The sequence below is a fragment of the Astyanax mexicanus genome, chromosome 5 (genome assembly GCF_023375975.1).
Source record: "Astyanax mexicanus isolate ESR-SI-001 chromosome 5, AstMex3_surface, whole genome shotgun sequence".
In the NCBI taxonomy this organism is placed as follows: Eukaryota; Metazoa; Chordata; class Actinopteri; order Characiformes; family Acestrorhamphidae; genus Astyanax; species Astyanax mexicanus.
The window spans coordinates 40,777,735-40,800,462 of NC_064412.1; the positions used below are offsets into that span (position 1 = coordinate 40,777,735).

The 22,728-nt window shown below is 36.2% G+C and overlaps 1 protein-coding gene across 1 annotated transcript; it reads right to left on the reverse strand.

Moving 5' to 3' along the window:
- Window positions 1-2,013: 2,013 nt before the first annotated feature.
- Window positions 2,014-21,260, reverse strand: slc15a1b (solute carrier family 15 member 1b). Its single transcript, XM_007248793.4, has 23 exons — window positions 18,204-21,260; window positions 17,217-17,254; window positions 16,628-16,712; window positions 15,758-15,899; window positions 15,298-15,417; window positions 14,278-14,377; window positions 13,720-13,810; window positions 11,868-11,951; window positions 11,490-11,572; window positions 10,508-10,594; window positions 10,316-10,405; window positions 9,475-9,519; window positions 9,328-9,360; window positions 9,155-9,243; window positions 8,919-9,000; window positions 8,075-8,191; window positions 7,250-7,384; window positions 7,044-7,090; window positions 6,045-6,149; window positions 5,686-5,800; window positions 4,353-4,490; window positions 4,152-4,259; window positions 2,014-3,077 (listed from the first exon to the last, which is right to left on the reverse strand). The coding sequence occupies exons 1-23, from the start codon at window positions 18,208-18,210 to the stop codon at window positions 2,871-2,873; spliced, it is 2,148 nt and encodes a 715-aa protein (XP_007248855.3). The 5' UTR covers window positions 18,211-21,260; the 3' UTR covers window positions 2,014-2,870.
- Window positions 21,261-22,728: the final 1,468 nt, after the last annotated feature.

Here is a 22,728-nt window from a genome sequence, read left to right on the forward strand (position 1 = left end):
CTTTTTTAATACACTTGAAGTATATTGTAAATGTACTACATTGATGCACATATTGTGTACACCTTAATGCTACGGGGAAAACAAAATACACTGAAGTGCACTTTCAGCAGTATTTAATGCACCTATATATAACATATATGTGAGTGCATTGAGCTGCTCACTAGCCTTGAAACTTTCCTTGAAGCCTTTCACACAAAAATAAGAGGTCTTGAATCCAAAACTTTTCTTTGTTCTTTTATTTTTACTATGAAACTATCAAAATACAAAACAAAAGAAAGATTTCTAACTAAATAAAGTTACATATCTGTTTACAGTTACATGACAGTCGAAGGACTGTGATGCTTCTGGAGTCTTCTTTGAGTCATTTCGCTTTTATAGTGGAGTTGGAATTTATTTAGATTACAGCATCACATTTAAAGCAATTACAAAATCTACAAAGATTTACATGCTAGAAATAGAACTAAATTAAAGTATTAAATTTACATCGACAAAATACAACCTTAACCAAAACAAAGAAATGGCTCTAACAATATAATTTAACGCATATTGCTTAAAAATACATTTTATTGAAATAAAGAGAAACTATATTTAATGTGTATTTAAATATATTAAGTTGAAAATGCACTTTTAGTGTTCTTTATGCATCTTATTTGACCATACTTTTAACGCTCTTAGGTAGGCTTAAACCCTCTGAGAAACTGACCCATTTGTGTTTGTCAGACACTAGAGGGCACTCATGAGTAGTCCAAAATGAATGAGTTGATATGGAGCATTTGAGCAAATTGGTAGATTATGAATTATTTTGATGTACTTATTTCGTCATCACAGAGCAGTGTCAAATGTTTCAGCACTGCAGACATAATTTTAAAGTTTTTTTCTCTACTTATAAGACTTTTTAAAAATAGTTTCTCTGTAACTAGTGAACTGTAGAAAAATGGAAATATTCAGGTACATTTACATTGCTTTTTGATTAAATACATCATTCTAGTGTCTACAGTTAAAGGAATATCCTGTACGTGCAGGCAGACACTAGCTTAACGGTTTTATGTGTTTTACCATATATGCCTTTTTAGGCAGCTTCTAATTATTTTGCATTCTACCTTAAAGGTCTCCTTCCGCTAAAATCCACTTTTTCTTGTTCTTTGTGAAATACAATAGGTCTCTCTGAGTTATTTATGATGCTGCACATGAAACTGTTCTTCAAACTCCATTGTCTGCAGCAGCTATTAAAAGAAAATATTCATAAAAACGAGTTGATAAGGAAAAGCACTGTGTCTACATCAACTTGTGAGTTCACCTCGCCCACCTCGGCGAGGTACCGCCCACAGACAGAGCTAAAGCTGGGCTGCAGCAGAGCCGACACTGTCAGCTAAATGTGTGAGGGGGAATCTGCTCCGAGGGGAGGGCGGCACTGAAGTTTAAGGGTTAACTGTACCTAGCACTCAGTGCTATATCTTTACAACTAAGGCTGTATCTCTGAAAACATTTTGGCCTTCGAGTTTTACCTGCAAACTGACTGTGGGGCGAAGGCAGGTAGGCGGTCTTCGAGGCGGTGCGGTTAGCCAATCAGAATTATAACTTACATACAGTATTATGTAAGAAAATATTTATGAGCAATAGCTGAAATCCTGTCTTTTTTTTGGAGACATCTAATTCTGTGAAATAAAGCAGGTCTATACAGAAACACCGTTTTTTTTCTTTTTCCCCCCAAAAAAAATGTTTTACATGGCATTCATTCATACTAGAGACCCCAACTAGACATTTTAAAATAATAAAAAAAATATGAAATTACACCTTTAAATGATGCTTCAGCTACACTGGCTCATTTAGATGTTTTGTATTGCTGCACTGTTTAAAGTGGAACATAAAAAATAAGAAGCAAACATCTGCATCAAACCTAGAGTGTGACCACCTCCAGCCCCCCTGTAGTCTGTGCAGACCACGTTGATCCTGTTTTCTTGGCGGCCACTGTCGTAGAGTTTTAGATTTAAAGCAGTCACAGGTAGACGAATGTGTGCGTGATGCATTCTTTATTGAGGTACTTGATCAAAGGATGATCACTTTATCAGTTAGTATTCTACAATTTATTGCACTAGAGGCACATATTAAACTGTACATACAATAAAAAACACTTTTACTACAAAACATACAGCTTTATACTCTGTAATACAGAGTTACATACAAATGCTAATTTATTTGCATTGTCAAATTTGTAAAAATACAAAATACAAACAGCTAAATTTTAACCTCCTTTTATCTTTGGGGTCAGTTTCACCCCATTCAGTGACCCCATTTAATGATTGACAATTTGTATTTAGTTTCGTATTTAGTCACTTTTACTAATTTAATAAGAACAACAAAGTAAACATAAAATAAACATAATATGTTCAGTGTCAACTATGTTTTTGATGGGTCAATTTGACCCCAGGCTGTTTTATCTGTATAAAACTTAAGAAATATCAATACTTTACAAACTTTTGTTTGATTTTTTTTTTTTTTTAGAACATTTGAGTAAATTTATTTTTTGTGGTAAAAGTGCAGCTTAACACCAACACCCACACCCTTATAACATTTCTTCAGTAAGCAGCACCTCACGGTCTACAGGTCCCAAAGGAGACGAGTAAAAACCCACTGTTAAACCATTAACCATCGACATTATTTTTCCAAACCCGCCCCTCTCTCTATGGCAAGAGTTCAACACATGCTTACTCCACCTTATATAAATTATGCCCTTCTGGGCTGGTCCAGGATCAGTTTATACACTGATGATGTTCTCACTCTGGACCAATACATGATAATAAATACCCAGACCAGCAGAAATGTCCGTAATACAGCAGGCAGCAGGATAATGATGATAAGAGATGATCCTTTTAGATCTTGGTCTGTTTGAGCTGCTCAGGCTTCTCACTCATTTCCACTTCGTTCTTCTTCTTCTTCTCCTCCTTGTCCTCATAGTCTGGTTGGGAAAACCTTGCTTCAATCTCAGCCGGGTCGATGTAGGTGTAGAAGTAGGCCATGATGGAGAAGATGATGCACACGCACATCAAGAGAGAGGCAAAGAGCACGTATTCAGCCCACTGTGGATCACAAACAGGGTTAATCAGCAGTGAGTTTCATTATACAGTACTAGTGCTTAGTTTTTAGTTCTTTTTCTTTTTTGTGAAAATCTATTGTTTAATAATTTAATCATCAAGAAATGTAACAAGGAAGCAAACATTTTATCCAGAAAGTATTTACTACATGTAACTCTACTTTTCTGCTCTTCAAGTTCAAATGTTAGTGAGTAAATGCTAATACTTTGTGAATAAAGCTGCATTTTGCTTAGATAAGGAGATAATGAAGTGATAGCAGCCTCCCTGTGTTAAAATAAGTGATGCTAGGGGATTTGGTACAGTTATCATTTTGTATAGTTATAACATCTCCTGACCCATCAGCACCAGACTGTCATTAGCGTTCTAATGGTGAAAATGTTAAAAGCTGGGTTCATTTAAAAGATGTGTTTATTTTTTGAGTTAAAGAAGAAGTCATGAGCAGTGCCCATCTACTGGACTATTTTAGTGCTATGTAGACGGCATGCAGACAACAAGACATTTTATTGTTCTTGTTCTATAGACAGTCTGGTGCTAATGGGCAGGAGAGTTAGGATTTCTTTATTGAGGAAGCTGATGGAAAAGTATAATGGTGTAAAACATGATAAAATAGATACAGTTTAAGAATTGTTTTTGTTTTACTTGTGCTATCACTGACTACAATTTACTCTAAGCATTTTGTACCATCAAATACAGTTTATCTCACTGTGAGGCACCTATAGGGCACCACATCACATTTAATCCATGTGTGTGGCACTTCTTTAGATTAGCTTCTAACTGGCATTGGATCATATTTTCTCACTTGCAGGAGAAACATATACAGCACTGTTTATGTATATGGTTCTCCTGCAGGTCTATTAAACTTTCTAGTAGGGGTACCCTAGCAGCCACTCAATTACTTAACCCTATTAAAGTGCAGCCAATAGGAGTCTTGTTCAATAGGAGCGTGTTTTTTATTTACAAAATATTACGAATTCACTCTTGAAGTCTATTCTTGAAGTTCAGAGGTTCTAAAACGATATCCTAGTTATAAGAACTCATTTTTAGTATAAATATCAGTACCTGTTCAGGGAGCTGTCCTGCTTCAGCTACAATCAGCACTATAATGTTCCCCACAGCGACAGTCAGCAACCAGCCGGCCTGCAGGACGGACTTCATGTTGCTGGGAGCCTGAAAAGTGAGCAGATCTTGTGTTAATTGCTGGCTTTCAGCACGTCAGGTTTAGCGCATTGTAGTAAACAGAATGGGCGAAGGTTTCGTTACCTGCGAGTAGGAGAACTCCAGACCCGTCACAGAGAAGACCACCTCTCCGGACGTCATGAGGAAGTACTGTGGGATCTGCCAGGCCATGTGGATGGTGTTGGGCTTAATGTCTTCAATTGCCTGGATAGTGCTTGCACACTGCAGGTAACGAGAATACAGTATACAGTGAGATTAAAGAGATATGAGAGATGCACTCATTTTATTTAAGCAGATTATAACTGTTAAACATCTATAATTAGACCATCTATAATGACATGTTAACTCTTTCAGACCTGAATTATCTTCGTTGATGGAGAGAATGTGTTTTCTGTTTGTTATGCACAAAAAAGAAGACTCTAATATTCTACTATTAAATCTATATAACAAATAAATCCAATTAATAGTTTTTTTTATTTCCATTGCATTGGAAGCCTATATGTATTTTTTTGTATTTTGTATTGACTTTTTAATTTTATAAACCATCCCTAAACAGTAAAAAAGTACATGATTAAAATATGCTCTTAATCAAATTTAATTAGAAAAAATAGCTGTTACTTTGCCTTAATGGCTCTAGTTTTATTTTACCAGTGCAGTGGATGGAACCAAGCTCTACTGTTTTATTGGTTTATAAACTTGTTCATTGGCTGGTTCATGGTCTATTCAAATAGACAACAGCTCAAATAAAGACAATATATGATGTCCATTGTAATGGATAATAACGGATGCAGGATCTGAAAGGGTTAAAGCAGAATTCCACTAATTTTCCTACATTTCTTCATAAAATTTAATATAATATATAATATTTACAGCGTAGAGTTGTTTAGAATGTTGTGAAATTATTACTTTTTGAAGAAGAAGAAGAAATTTCAGAAACTCAGTCATCTAAAGATATTTTATGCCTTTAAAAGCTACAGCACAGTAAACTTGGATTAATTATTTATATTATTATTATTTCTGAAACATTGCTATATGATGTTCAGTCCAGATGTTAATGTGGACCAGGGAAATTATAGTGACCATAGGTTATAGATGTATTACTATAATACCAACATTATGGCTTTTTACAGGTGAAAGAACTTAGAATAGAAGTCAGATCATTTTGGAGCATTTCTGTTAATACAATTATCAACAAGAAACAACTACCAGATTATGTCAGATCTATATAAATCTTCTGGTGTAGCTTCTGCTTTGTGAGTATCACCTTTAACTATTAGCTTGTTATTGTAGCATGATCTGCTAACCCATGTGAATGGTGCAGAATCACAGTTATTACATATGTTCCAGCAGGGACAGTGATGTATTTGTGTCTGGAAATGTGTGAAGTGCAGTTTGAGCAGGGCCAGTGAGGACTTACATCTGGTCCAAAGCTGAAAGTGCTGGGTATGAGGAGTGTGAAGGAGCTTCCAAAGCCCAGACTCATGGTGTAGTTGCAGGTCTGTTCCATTTCACCTAGTATGGTGAAGGTAGCTCTGTAGCAAAAAAAAAAAAAAAACATTACTGTACAGTACGGTAATTGTAATTGATATGGCTCTAAAATAACATTGTAATATTTTAGGGATTTTTTGCGTTGATAATATTTAGTCAATATAAAAAAGACTGAAAGATGTGCAGCGAAATACTGCACATTTTTTGTAATAATGAATTGTGAATTACACCGAAATCAAACTAGTATAATGAACACTTAAATCACGTAAATGGGAGGTGGGCACTTACTTTCCCTCTGGGACGGAAGTGTAGTTAGAAAACTCATTAGGAGCGATGGCACCAAGGTCTGAAGGAGCACTCACATTCAGCCAGGCACCAAAGCCATTTACAAACCTAGAACCAGAACACAGATATTAAAAAGAACAATTATATTATTAACTAATTCAAATCAAAGATCAGTTTTTAAATGAATACCATTAATCACCACCACCATGTTCACCCAACTCAGAACTCGAATCATTTGTAGAAATATCTAGCTTTACATACAACATAATTAATTTACTGTATTTTACAACAGACTATAAGGGGTACTGTCAATAAACGTCCATTTTCTTTCTATTTTTTTTCATACACAAGGTGCATTTTAAATAACAATAAGGAACAAGGGTGTCGCCATGTTTGCCTTCTACTTCAGCAGGTCTCCCCGCTGAGGGGGCCGTGCCTAAGTAATTAAAACTAAAATTCCCAAAAATAACATTTAACCCTCAGATTTTTCTTCTAAAAACTGTTGATTTGGGTGAGTAAAGCTCTTCCATTTATTTACAGTAAGCTTAGATTTACAATATTTTAAAAACGATTAGCAGCAGCTCTAGTCGAGGCTAGCTTAGTGCTGGTTAATGCCGTTCAACAGCGCTACACTGAGGAACCCTAAACTGAGTGTTCAGGTAAACCAGGGAGCTATCAGTGATTGGTTCATCCCACGTAGCTTGTTTTATCACAGTAAACTCAAGCTAACACTCAGAAGAGCTAGCGCTGCGGTTAGCGGCTAATGCTAATACAGCTTCAGCCTCGATGCTGGAGAAACTTCACTGAAACTCCTGTATAACGCTGCACTTCAGCAGAATGGCTTTATTTCTCCCTACCACCTGACTGGTTAAATTCATAACACTACGTAATGCACACTGGATTACAAGTCGCACTGACGATTTGTTAGAAACTTAAAACATTTTAAATGCACCTTATAGTGCAAAAAATGTGGTACTTGAATGAGTTGAGTAACAAACTTACCTGATATCATTATTTCCTTGCTCAGGTTTGGCGTTTAAATCTACACCCTGAGAACAAAGCAAGAAAATAATTAAAAAAACATCTCAATTTATAATGATATCATTAATTAATTTTTGTATTGTTCATGTTAGAAGTGACCCTATGTAGAATACAAAGTATAGCAGTTAGACAGCTCGCTTTTATTCTGTAAGTAGTAAAGGACTTACACTGCCCAGAATTCCTGTAGAGCCAAGCAGGACTGTTTGGCGTTTTCCTTTGGCCAACTGGATGACGATTTCTGTTCCGTTGGTATAAGCTACTGTTGCTGTGTCCGTATCAACAGAGTAGTAGTTGCCTGAAGACTGTGAAGACAGAACATTATATATTATTTGACGTTTTTGTGACCGTTCTTTCTTTCATTTTTATTTATTTCAATCAAACAACATTTATTTGCACTCACAATACAATTGGTTGACCCTTATTTACAGTGTAGAATAAATTTATAATAGTAGAGGGGTTGGTGGGGGGGGTTCTTAAACCACAGATGCAGCTCCTCTTCTTTGAAAGGTGGTGGATATAAGTTACATGGTTTGCTTTAACACTCCCATCTTTTTGTATTATGTTCGTAAGTCAGCTAGTTAGTTATGCTTTGAATAGCTCTAAATATCCTGTTGGAATTCTTGTTTAACAATTTAAATAAGATATGACTATAAATTGCTTATTATTATGCTTCATACTACCGGTTTATACTTGTCTCTAACATGTAAGAAATGTTGAATGAATCTGTCCAGTCATCAGTCACATATATTCACAAATCAAAAGACCTGAATTACTCTGGGTTCCTGGGTTTAAAATACTCATACACTCATGCAGTGAGTGTTTCTTTAAATTGATTATAACGTAATATGCTTTTAATATACTACAAAACAAAACGTTTTACAGTATATAGTATATTTTCGATATATTCTTAATTTATGGGTACAAAGCTGATTGGTCTACTAAATGCAGTGTGTGCAGTTTATTGTTGGATGTGTGTGTTTTTGTGTGTATACCTGGAAAGCTGCAAGATCAAATGGGTTTCCATCCACAGTTAAAGACAGTGAGCTGTTCTCCAAGTTCAAGAACTTCACCTGAGCTTGAGATGATGAGGGGAACTTGGGAAGGGTTTCCTAGAAATCGAAAGAGAAAAAGGATAATTTAACTCCCAGTAATTTAGCAGATTTGCTAGAGCCCTTTAAACAACAACCCAGTTCTCTTACAGTATTAAATTTTTGGACAGTTTTTGCCCTTGAAGTTTCTTTACTGATTTTACTGACTGATAATGTTGGTAAAATGTGCATGCACAAGAACTGTCTTTTTCCACTGAGCTTCAGTACAGAGGGGTGTAACTATCATTATTTTAGCTAATGTTGTGATGTTTTAGCTTGTGTCCTTTACCACCTGGGACACGTGACGTGCTTCATCAAGCCAAAGATGGTCTGGCAAAACCATACAGTATACACACACCTTATTAAAACATATGGGTGTAAAGCCTATATCGATCCACTTAAAAGCTTGTAAAGGGTTCATTAACATTAACGTTTTAACAGGTGATTAAACTGTAAGCTAATAATTTTTCTTCCCATATTAGTGTGTTTATTTGGTGAGGTTAAACACATCACTGCTGCTGAACTCAAAAGTTTCTACTGAAACATAGATTAAATCTCATAACTAACTCTTACTCTATTATCCTCTCCGTGTCTCTCTCTCTCTCACTCTCTCTCTTCCTTTCACTTTCTTATTCACAATAAATCACAGAATAGTGCTGTAAGCAATCAATACAGAACCTAGTAGTGAAAGCAACTTTGGTCAAAATTATCAAGATGTGTGTGTATGTGTGTTTGTATGTGTACTTACATCAATCTGAACCTGCACCAGAGCTGCAGCCACAAATGCCAGTCCTGCCATGAACATACCCACGGTCATTCTTTTCAGGGGCCTAAAGGGGTGAGCACACAAATGCAGACACTAATGAAGAGTCATATCACACACTGAACCCTCATTTCCTTTCATGTGTGCCACTTTAATGTTAAAATATAGGTGATCCCAGAATGCTGGCCTGATCTGCTGTAATGCTAGCTCTCAGCACTTACGTGAAGTTGAGGCCACACTTCTTAATAAGAGGATACACAACGCTGTCCACGATGGGCACCATCACCAGGATCAGAATGGGGTTCACAGTCTGCAATCAACAAAATTAAGTTAGAAATGGAGATAAGTCATCACACATCACTGTATTATGATTATTTATTAAACAATGCCGTACCTGCATCTGGTCTGGCTGCACGATGAAGGCTCCCTGAAAAAGAGCAGAGGTGAGTCTTTATTGCTCTGTATTCATTCATTCAGAAAATGTATACCACTCAAATATATTAGTATGTTTGTTTGTTTTTTGTAGCTAGAAGCTCCTTACAAAGTTGCCATCCATAGTTGTGGCCTGAAGAGTCCAGCGAGAACCCTGCAGAGAAAGAATGCTTTAATAATCCAAGCAGTATAAGTATAGTTGGATGCAGTTTTATTTGTTTAAATTTCAGACATAGTAACAAAGTGTATTTTTTTTTAAATAATAATATACCAAAATATAAATATGCATCAATACATGAAAAAAATATGTTGAAACAAAAAATATTAGTTTAAATCATATCGTATGTAAAAAAAAAAGTGTCTAAATGATATAATCATCCACACTACACTACTACTATATTGTAAATATTTAAATAAATATTCCCCTTTTAAATAAGTATGTAATTATTCTTCTGTCTGTAAAGTGTTTTATTATTTTGTCCAGCAAGTACAATTGAAATAATTAATTACATACTATTTACGTTAAATAAACAACCCACTTTTCAAATACATGATTTTTTTAATAGGTATATAATGAATTATCTGGCCTAAATATGGCAAATCTCTGGTAATATTAGGGAACAGTTTTAATTTGAAATACTAAACCTTTTACGTGTCATGTTGGTTTTTTTTTACCTCTATTAAAATGTGTTTTTTTTTTATATTTTACATTTTTATTATGCAAATAAGCAGTAATTATGCTGCGGACTGTACACTAAATATAGATATTGTGAATGTATCAGCAACATGTCATTTATCCAAGTGTGCACAAACATTTACATAAGTGTATATGTCAATATCAATCGTATTAATTCAGTCACATTCCGCACATATGAATAGTCTACTACAATGTGTAATTTGATTATTATTATTCTATTTGCGTGTATGTTTGTGTGTCCGTGCATGCTAACCTGTTGGTCAAACAGTGCCCAGAACATGGGCAGAGGGATGTAGAGGAAGAGAACCTTCAGCACCATCTTCACCTGAGCGATCAGCAGTTTCTACAGACAGAGGAAAGAGGGGGGTGTGTGAGTAAACCAGTGTCTGCAGAACGCTATTTAAGTGTGTGTGTGTGTGTGTGTGTGTGTGTACATGATACATACATCGTATTTCTCATTGGCCCAGTCCATCCAGTGCTCTCTTTTGGGGAACACTTTGCTGCGGTGGTTAAAGCGGTTCTTGATGGCAAACTGAGGAAAAGAGAGAGAACACATAATACTGTATTTACATCACAGTTGGTTACAAAGGTAGCGTCAGGCCTATAGATGTGTGTAATCACCCTAACTGACCATAATCTAATGAAAATGTTGTGGAAGGACCTGAAACGAGCAGTTAATGTGAGGATACCCATCAACATTCCAGAACAGTTCTATACAGAGGAATGAACTACAATTCCTCCAAGTCTGTGTGCAGGACTAATCAACAGTTACCAGAAACCTTTAGTTGCAGTTACTGAGTCACACCAACTAGTAAAAGCAAGGGTTTACATACTTTTGCCACACACCATTTTTCACAATAAATCTCATTCGTTTAACTTGGTTCTGGTTATGATGTTTCAGGTGATATTTATGCAGAAATATTGAAAATTCTAAGGGGTTCACAAACTTTTAAGCACCACTGTAGTTCGTATAGTTGATATAGTGAGAGTTGTTGGAATGGTTTATATAGTTGGTATTGTGGATATAGTTAGGTATAGTTAGTATAGTTGGTATAGTGGGTTTATCTGGATGGTATAGTTGATGTTGAGGGTATGGTTGGTATAATGGATATAGTTAGGTATAGTTAGTATAGTTGCTAAAATGCGTTTATATGGTTGATATAGTTAGTGTTGTTGTTATGGTTGGTATAATGGATATAGATAGGTATAGTTGGTATGGTTTATATGGTTGGTATAGTTAGTGTTGTTGGTATGGTTGGTATAATGAATATAGTTAGTATAGCTGCTATAATGGGTTTATATGATTGGTATAGTTCGTATATGGAGTTTATAAGGTTGGTATAGTTGATATTGTTGGTATGGTTGGTATAATGGATATAGTTAGTGTAGTTGGTGAATATATGAATGTAAATAAAGGTGGCACTCACTCCGATGCACTTGCAGACCTCCAGCATGATGTTGCCCTTGGGGGCGGCTTTAGTGTACATGCTGCTGCCTGCGATGAACACGACTGTGGAAAGAAAGAGAGAACAGCAGCTCTGTTAAAGCTGGGCTACACTTCCACCCTGTGGCCAATAGGTATATAGCACTGACTGTGTGAAAAGAACAGTTCTGTCGTTTAATTTGAATACATTTTTTAAGGACGTATACAAACATAACAGGAGCCTAGAAAACTGAATTAATTTAGAAATATGGGTTCTGTCTGTACTTCTGTCCTTTTTTATAGAGAACAGTTCGTTATAGAGTGTCAGAATTACATAAGAAAGTCTGTGTGAGGTGCTTTTATACTACTGTTTAGAACCTACCCAGAGCGACAGCCATGAGAGCAGCGGGCACACCGAAGGCCAGGGGGTAACACTTCTGCTGGGAGTTAATACCACACTCCTGAGCTGTGGAGAGAAGAGAAAAAGATACAGAAATATGAACAGAGCATTAATAAAGTGTGACTTTTTACATGCAAATAGTTATATATGTATTTCTACTTTTATTTTTAAAAGGGTTGGGTTGGTATTATCTAATTATTTATCTAATTTTATATAAAAAAAAATACTGGTTCATCCACTCGTCCTGTTAAGTGTTTGTTGTTGTTGTTGTTGTTGTTATTAACACATGACTCATTTTGCCCTTAACATTTTAAAATACCCCAAATCCCTCATCCAAGAGCACGAGCGCCTGTCACAGCTAATTAAAATAGAGGAGCGCGAGGTGAGTCCTGAGGTAAATGGTTAGTTAGCTGAGCTTGAGCTACTTTTACCTCAGACCCGGTCGTTGACAGTCACGTGAGTTTACTACACTTACCGTCACCAGAGCGCCATGTTTAAGGTTACTGTAAACCGGTGAGTTTGTGTTTTATAATCTTTGTTACATATATAGAAATTAAACTGGAGAAACAGAAGTAAAATGAGGAAATAGCGCCCCCAGACGAGCTGAGCGAGTAAACCAGACTCATTCTTTAAAGAACAGTGCTAAAATACAATCCAACCTGAAACCAGGTTTTAAAACTCACTTTTATTTAATAAGTACAGGACTTTTTTTCTATTTCAGCTGAAGCACCAGAACACAGCCCAGCTCTCCTCACAGTAAAGGTGAGCTGCTGTAATCAGAGAAGCTTGTGCTTATAGCACCATATACTTTACTCTATACTTTTCACTATGTGGGAGTGACTGTTTGCACCTGGTAACGAGTGGCATTTGCAAGACAGGGAGGCTAATTTTACCCCTTAATTTAAAACCGTTTAGAGCAGTTTACTCTAATGACTGGAAACATCTTATTTGCTGGTAAAATATAGCTAGCTAATTGTATATACACTAGTGTGCTGCCTAAGCAAGATCAAGTTTTTTTGTTTGTGTAAACTGTTAAATAAAGATTAATCATATCAGTAAATACGTTATTAGATTTTAAATGGTCATTATATTCAAACAATAAAAGAATAAAAGCTTTTCTCTTTGGCTTCCATGTAAATATATTTTAGTAATAGTACACACTTATAGACCTGAGATTAATTAGCTACACATCTGGGTGCAAATAGCTTGTGCATTTTAAAAGTATATGGATACATGTGGACGGGCCTGAACAAATACTTTGTCTTCAGGGACTATTCTCTTGTGTTGCAAAAAGCTCTGCAGGTATTTGTCCAATATTTTAATTTTATTTGATTTTAAGAACATATTTTAGACCCAAAATCTTCCAAAAACTGATGTAAAACTGTGTCTCGGACACCTGGCAGTGTATTGATAATCATTTGGTATAATAACTTTCTGTGACCAGTGGTTAAAACAACTACATTTGTATTACGTAATTTGTATTACATTTTCCTCCATTAAACCATGAGGAATATTTATAAATTGTCTGTAAAAACACCGAATATAGAGTCCCAAATTCTAGTTTCAGAATAAAAAAAGTTCTAATATTAATATTATTAATATTTCCAAAAAATATTGTTTAAATTAATTAAAAATCATGTCATGATCATCATGAAGCATCTGATTTATTCTTGAATTATTTAATATATCGCAATATTTTATGTAAGCTGTCTGTATTTAGTATTTATTCTGTGTAAAAGGAAGTGACTTTTTATCCAGTCAGGGATCTAACAACAGTACAACAAGTACAAAGACATTTTTTTTTTAATACAGGCTCTTTAAATGAAACACATACCTCTGAGAATGGGTGTGATAAGGGTGGACAACAGACTGCCAGCATTAATAGACAGATAGAAGATGGAGAAGAATGTGCTTCTTTGCTTCTCCTGCAGAAAAAAACATCCAGACAACACAACAGTAAATAATTAGCTACAGATAATAAGATTATAATTTTATAACATACCACTGATTTCAGAGATATTTTTTGTGGATGTTAACATTTTTTTTATGATCTAATGAATTTATGGTGGAATTTTGGCTGTGCAATCTCCTGAAACCAGGAGGAGCAGAAAGTAATAAGTAATAATCCAGCAGTTATCAATATTGTCAATAGTCAGCAATATATCTAATCTTTACCACTGTTCACCTTCATCAATCATGTGTGCCTGTGTAACTGTATGAATGTGTGTGTGTGTGTGTGTGTGTGTTTGTGTGTGTGTGTGTGTGTGTGTGAACCTTGAGCTCTAATACCCCTGTTATTCCTCACACCGTTGCAAAAGAGCTAGTTGTGTTCTCTAATGTACAAAGTACAGTTACAGATTGGATGTATAATGTAGATACAAGCTTTTCGCACCTGATGGTCTTGGAACTGGTCTCCTCCGAATGCTGCCACACACGGTTTGATACCACCCGTTCCCACAGCAATGAGGAACAGACCCAACATGGACAAGGCGCTAATAAAAAGAGAAAAATAATATATCCTTAGTTTATAATAAAGTTCTACAGCACCACTGAAGAATAAGTAGAAATAGTAACAGGAGTGTTCAAACGGGTTAGATATAAGTAACGGTTTGATGTAAATGATGATTAAATAATCATTATTTTCTTTTTTAAGCTGTTTTATAGAGCACATTTTGGTAGATTTACAAAGCTCTGTGCAAAGGGCATGAAATGCATTGTGTCTGAGAAGTCATTTTCTATTGTTATATTTGTGTAATTCAGCTAATTAACAGTAAATCACACAGTGCTCTTTGTGCTGTTATTGTTATGTGTGATCAGACAGTCGGGCGTGGACATTGGATTTGGGTTTTTTTAGTGTAAAGAGCAGGTTCAGGTTCAGGTGAGAGAGTAAGGTGAAAATTATGTAACTTCATTGCCCAGCATAGGGTGAGCAGATGCACTAGAAATACTGAAAATTCAGGGAGGAATATTGGATAAAAAATATATTTAAAAAATGTTTTGTGCCCAAACATTTATTAACTTATTATCTGTTAAAATGAGCTTAAACTGAAAGTATAAACACACCTGTATGTAACAGTTTGTGTGTCTGATTTAAATCTAATTTATTCAAATTCTTTTGACATCTGCCATTAGTATAATTTAAAGAATATATTTGTATAATGACCATTTATAAATATCTATATGTTCGCATATGTTTGTCAGGCAGTGTGTTAATGAAGACTGAGCTTTTACATCAGACCGGGGAGGGCTCTTTCAGAGTGCATGTGCTCACAGCAGGCTGCTTTTATGGTACATGTATGTGCAGGTAATAGACGTCCTCAGCTGTTATTGTTCAGTTTTAAGTATTTATGACAAGGCTTTAAATGTGTGTGTGTGTGTGTGTGTGTGTGTGTTTGCATGTAGGATAACTTACACATGGAGGGTCATGTTATCAGGGGTACCGTCCTGGTTGGAGTCAGTGATATCGTGGATGGCGCTGACTGCCATCACTGCTTGCCCAATAGTGTACACAATAGACAGATACACTATGGTCCTGCAGAAAGAGAGAGAGATATAGACAACTGTAAATACAGCTTATAGTGTTCATTGTTTTGGACTAGAGCTATGCCAAGATAATAGCCTATCAATTAGCTCAGTGTGAACCTCATGTCCAAACAGTCACAGAATAGCTACTTTAATTACAGGAAAATGACCATCAAAATGCAGGGAATAGGACACCTGCTATATATGTTTTTATCTGGGCGACATACGTCTCATAATTGTCATAAATACATTGTCCCAGTTGTGAGCCAAATGTGTGATAATGTATGCAGGAGCTAGTGCTAATTTCAGATTAAACCAGTAAAAAAAATATAGGAGTTTCCCTCACTCACTTAAACTTTCCCAACCAGGAATCAGCCACGATGGCCCCCAGGATGGGCGTCAGGTAGCACAAGGCCACAAAGGTGTGGTAAATGGTGGTGGCCAGGTCATCGTCCCAGCGCAGGAAGTAGCGGAAGTAGAGCACCAGCACCGCTGCAGAATAAAAAAAGATGAAATGAACAGCAAATTCTTAAGCAACTGGAAATAGAGTTGTATAAGAAAATTGTACTACTAAGATGAAAATGTGCTCACTTCACAGTAGGGAAGCACGATATGGACAAATTTTTCCACATTTACTCGCAGAATATTATTTCAATTATACATGTTTTGTTATATACATGTTTGTTGTTTGCATGTCTTGTAAGGTCTACTGTTTACATTCTTTAGCTGTTTTTCTGCTAATGAAATATGATGTCTTCATATATTGTGTAATTTTTTGGGACAAAGTACACCCAATAGTAAGCAAAGCATTAATTTAAAGCCTTAGCGTTTTATATATGTACTCCTAACAGTACAGTAAGTCTTAGACCCATATAAAAGTCCAGTCATGCAAATAAATAAATAAATAAATAAATTAAATAAAAATACCGTGATATACTGTGAAACTGTCAGAATCTTGAAAAATACCCTGATATACTTTTTTGCTCATACCGCCCAGCACTCCACTTAGTTATGTAACGTAAGCACAGTTCCCAGCGTGAAGAGTTCCCTTTTTTGCTGCCCACTGGTAATGCAATTTGAGGTTGCTGTTATTCACTGTGTTCTCACAGCTCTTTCAGTGTGTTTACCGTGAAAGCTCTTATTGAAGTAGCGGTTAATGTGATTTATCACACAGCTCTACTTAACACACTCCTGAGACACATTCTGGAGTCTGAACTCACCTCGCATGCCATAGTAGGAGAATCGCTCACAGAACTCATTCACCACGATGAAGAAAATACTGAGCGGATAGCCACAGCACTCCACCTATTCACATACAGATAGAGAGAGAGAGAACATTTAGATAAAGCTCATGCATGACAATTATAAAATGCACACACTCATGCATACAATATAAAAGCATGAAATAATGTCATAAAAACCTTGTATCTCCATTTGTGATGCTTTAACTAGAGGTGGATCTTCTGCTTAACATTTTGAGTCATTGTATCTTACTAAAGAAGGTGTTCACTTGAATCATTAAACCTGATTGTGCCATATCTACTAATTGACAGAGCTATGTAATGGTAAAATAATAAACTAACCGTCACTTTGGTATAGGCTAATGAATCATATCAGACAAAAAAAGTGATTTTGGTCAATACTGAGTGTTGGATCGGCAAACCCCCACACACACTTTGTGACATATTGTAGATTTGCTAGTTATTGTTTAAATTGTTTCACAATTTCTTTTTCCATTTTGTAAAGGTGACATTTTTTGAGATACAAGGTTCTTTCCTATCTAAATAATGTACTGGATGTTAATTTTACCTGAGATTTAGATTTCTTTGTCCTTCCCTGCTCTTTGTCTATAAAAGCACAAAACAGTATAAAACAAGTCAGTACAAACATGGAAATGAGTAAATATTAGTTTAAATGCATATACATACTAGTAATGGGTCTTATTTATCAAGCATGTCAGAGTAAAAGCACTGATCCACGATACGGTCTCATCAGCTGTCTAATAAAATTCAGTAAACTTTAACTGATCCAGGATCAGCATTCTTACTCTGGGAAGTTTGATAAATAAAGGCCAGTGGTTGTAAAGATTAAAATCTTGTAGTGATACATTTTCAGAAAAAGGGAGACTTAATTGAATGAATTGAGCCCTTTCAACCATATGTCAGCTTTATTTAGACTTATAACTCTTTTGTCATGAATGCAAATAAGATCAAATTTGCAATAGTAGAAAAAAGAACTTGGTTTTTGGTTGAAAAACACCTGTAAATTATTGTATTTTCCCATTAACAGTTTAAATACAGCACTCAGTTTGATGTATTATTGTGTGGATAGTATGGTTATATTTAACTTTATTGTAGTAAATTACATATCATAATGATGCTTTTCTGCTTAATTTTCTCCTTAATCTCCATAAAGAAGATTTAAAATAAACAAAACTGTGCTACACAAGGTTATGTGTGTGATGCCAAAGAAGAGCCACCTATTTATATCTCATTTCACTTTACATAAAGCAAAGTATAAAGTACCATGCAAAGAAGAAGAGAGTTAACATCAAGTGAAGATTTGTGAAATAAACCAAAAAATCATATTCATATTCACACATCACTATCACATGCATGGTTCTTTAAATAATCTTATGTGGTTCTTCTATGGCATTGGTTAAACTCTGTAATTCATATTTTGTGTGATGTTACATTTTTGCATTTCCCTTGAAGTCAGTGATCTATTTTCACCCAGATAAATTCCAGTCATCATCATTTAGCCAAAAAGTGTGTGCCCACAGACCAGACCACTCACCTTCCATGGTGCCTGCTGTTCCTGGATTCAGCTCTTAACTCCCCTTCTAGTGAATATCCTTAGTTGCAGGTACACACAGAGCTGCTAGTAAAACACCACAACCACCCACACACACACCTCCACCTGTAGCCCCTGTGCCCTGAACACCTGTGAGCAGGTAGCAGTGATTTATATAAGCTGCACTGTAATAAAGGGGGCTGTGGCATGGACTGTGGCCCCTGTTAATTACGCACCGGCCCAGAACATAAAACATGAGTATCAGTGTGTATGAGTGTGTGTGCATGTGATTTATCATCTAATAATCGTAATAAATTCAATATGGTTGTTAATCTGCACAAAATGTTAATAATCTGACTAAAGCTGTGTAAATCATGTGTGTCCTCATGGCACGTCTAAACACGGAATTGTATAGATTTTCAACACATTCTTAATTATTTAAATTTCAATTCAAGATTTCACCAATAATTAATAGACTCCTGGTTTATCCTTAACAGTTTATGCAGAATAAGTAGATTAGACAAAGTTTTACATACCTCACGGCCATCCTCATGTTTCCTTATGTGACATCACTGAGTTCAAGTCACATGTTTTTTTTATTAGAAATGTTTTATACAGATTGTATGCAGTTATACAGTTAGCACCATTAGGAAGAATAATAAGATGTTGAGTCTCTAACTGATGCCCGCAAAGCAGATAAAAGCTATATGTTTTTAACTTGCAATCTGCAGTTCAAGGAACGATCAAAACAAACAAACTGTTTGTATGCTGGTAAGTCAAGCAAATCAGACCTTGTTGGATGTCGATGATGAACATGATAAATTAGCTGAATATTTAAGTCATCAAAGGTTTTGGTAAAGTTAGTCAAATGAATGCATTAACATTAACAGCACTAAACATGCACGTGCACACACACACACATACATACACATATGTAAACATACAATGTCGGGAAAAATATTTGCTTCTTTAAAAAATTATTTTGTTTTTGCTTTTTTGTCATACTTACATTTTTCTGATTATCAAACAAACTTATGTATCAGACAAAGATAATCTGAGTAAACACAAAAAGCAATTTTTAAATGATTGAAGACGAAGGGAAAAAAGCAATCCAACCCAATCTGGCCCTTATGTGAAGAAGTAATTGCTCATGGCAAACAGTGGTGAACCTTCCCTGGAGTGACTGGCCTGCTGATATTTCCCCAAAAGGGCATGGACAACTCATCCAGGAGGTCACAAAAGAACCCAGATCAACATCTAAAGAACTGCAGGTCTCACTCGTCTCAGTTAAGGTCAGTGTTAATGATTCAATAATAAGAAAGAGACCTATCTTACATTTGCCAACAAACATCTTAATGTTCCCCAGGAAAAATATTCTGTGTACTGACGAGACAAAAGTGGAACTTTTTGGAAGGTGTGCTTCCTGTTACATCTGTTGTAAAACTAACACATAATTTCAGAAAAGGAACATCATACTAAAAGTCAAACATGGTGGTGGTAGTGTGATGGTCTTGCGCTGCTTTACTGCTTCAGGACCTGGACATGCTGTAACCATGGAACCAGGAATTCTGCTGTTTGCAGACAATCCTGAAGGAAAATGTCAATCTATCAGTTTGTGACTTTAAGCTCAGGCAGACTTGGGTTCTGCAGCAGGACAATGATCCAAAGCACACAAACAAGTCCACCTCTGAATGACTAAAAAAACAAAAAATAAATGAAGGTTTTGGAGTGGCCTAGTCACAATTTGATTAAGGTACTGTGGGATGACCTTAAACAGCCGTTCATGCACAAAAACTCACCAATATGTTTGAATTGAATAATTCTGTAAACTAGAGTGGGCCAAAATTCCTCCACAGAGATGTGAAAGACTCCAGTTATTGTTAAGACTTGTTTGCAGTTGTTACTGCCAAGGGTGGTAAAGCCTAGATATTAGGTTTTGGGGGCAAATACTTTTTTTTACATACGGCTAGATTAGAAATGTGAAAACTGTAAGTATGATAAAAAAGGAAAAAAAATCTGTATGGGGCAAATACTTTATTTATATACTGAACATATATACTAAGTCATCACACACATTAGAATTACGATTCAGTACCCATACATGTCAGTACAGTACTGTGTTGGTTATTAGAAAGCTACTTATCTGAATACACATAGTCTATATGAACAGTGAACAGACAGCAAAGTTTGTACACAGACACTTGAAATTTGCCCCTGTAGACCGTAACCTAAAGGAAACGCTTGTTGGGAGATTAGATAGCAACATCAGTGTTAGATAATGCAAACATGTGCTTGTATACTTACTTAATAATCGGCTAATATCATAAACACAGCCACCTTATCACCTTAGTGCTAAACACTACAGCACATTAATCAGTGCACATGTTTAAAGGCCTGAACAATGACAATGCGTTTATGAATGATTACAAACAATTAATTAAATTAGGTTGTGAAGAGACACTACAGTAAACTGGAAACCACAATGTATGATTTTAATAATTTATTTGTGTGTTACTGCTGCAAATAGTTTTTTGAAAACTGAAAATCAAAGTTAAAATTTGGTACAGTAGCCTTTGTTTGCAATTACAGAAATCAAACCCTTTCTGTAGTTTTTTACTAGGTTTGCTTACACTGCAGCAGGGATTTTGGCCCATTTCTCCACCCAGATCGTCTTCCTATTAGCCAGGTTTTGGGCTGTCGCTGAGAAACACATTTGAGCTCCCGTTAAAGATTTTTCATAGCGTTTAACTCTAGAGACTGGCTAGGCCACTCCAGAACCTTGATATCCTTCTTATGGAGCCACTCCTTGGTTATCCTGGCTGTGTGCTTTGGGTCATTGTCATGTTGGAAGACCCAGCCACGACCCATCTTCAGTGCTCTAACTGAGGGAAGCAGGTTGTTTCCCAAAATCTCGCAATACATGGCCCCGGTCAAGCCCTCCTTAATACAGTGCAGTTGTCCTGTCCCATGTGCGGAAAAAAAACCCAAAGCATAATGCTTCCACCCCATGCTTCACAGTAAGGATGGTGTTTTTGGGATGCTACTCATTATTCTTTGTCCTCCAAACATGGAATTAAGATCAAAAAGTTCTATTTTGGTCTCATTTGATCACAGAACTTTCTCAAATGCCTCCTTTGAATCATCCAAATGCTCATGGGCAAACTTAAGACGGGCCTGAACGTATGCTGATTTAAGCAGGGGAACCTTCTGTTTCATGCATGACTTTAAACTATGACGACTTAGTGTATTACCCACAGTAACCTTGGAAACAGTGGTGCCAGCTCTCTTCAGGTCATTGACCAGCTCCTCATGTGTAGCTCTGGGCTGCTTTCTCACCTTTCTTAGGATCATCGATACGCCTAGTGATGTTTAAGCTTCTTCCATTTTCTAATAACTGATTCAACAGTTGATCTTTTTTCAGCAAGTTGCTTGGCAATTGCACCATCGCTCTTTTCAGCCATGTGGAGGTCTACAATTTTGTCTCTGGTGTCTTTGGACAGCTCCTTGGCCATGTTAGTAGTTGCAGTCTTACTGATTGTTTGGGTGGACCTCAAACAGGTGCTTGTAATTTAGAGTAAGTGGAGTGGAGGTGGACTTTTTAGAGGTGGACTAACAGGTCTTTGAGGGCAAAATGTTTGGCTGATTGGCAGGTGTTTAAATAACACACAAATACTTTTTTATAGAAATCATACATTGTGATTTCCGAATATTTTTTTTTAGATTATGTCTCTCACAGTGGACATGCACCTAAGATTAAAATTTCAGACCCCTCCATGATTTCTATGTGGGAGAACTTGCAAAGTCGCAGGGTGTTCAAATAATTATTTTCCTTACTGTATGTGGATGGAAGTACTGGGACACCTGCTCATTCATTAGCATTAAAAAAATAATTTATCCACTGTCTTTACTGTCCAGAGACAGAGCTTTACTGAGGTCAGGATCTTGAATGATAGTCACAACTCCACCTCATCCCCAACTCCCCAACTCATTCCATCTAAAAGTATTGTATGAAGCACCATCATCCCAGGGAACAAATTTCCACTGCTTCATAGCTCAAGGCTAGGGGCTTTACACGGCTCTAGCCCACCCCTCTAGCCATTAGTCATGTTACCAACAGGTTCATGTTTATCTGCTCCTGCCCCTCTGGACTCAGTGTTGAAGAGTAAAAACAGATAAACACACATAGAGAGAAGAAAGCCACATGCGAGAAGCCTAGCAATCCTTTTAATGTTACAGTACATGCAGGTTAAACCAGCTTTATGCTTAATATAGACATTAAAAAGACCAAACTCACCTCAAGCCGACCTGCACTGCAGAGTTAAAGGTGAGCACAGAAGATAAGACGGCTGCTCTTGGCGAAATGCAAATACTTTTATCTTCCACGTTTCATGTGTACACTCACCAAGCACAAGAGCGCTACTCATTCATGCAATGATCTAATCGTCCAATAATATAGCATCAGTGCAATGCATAAAATTATGCAGATTACAACCCAGCAACTTCAGGTAATGTTCACATTAACCAGCAG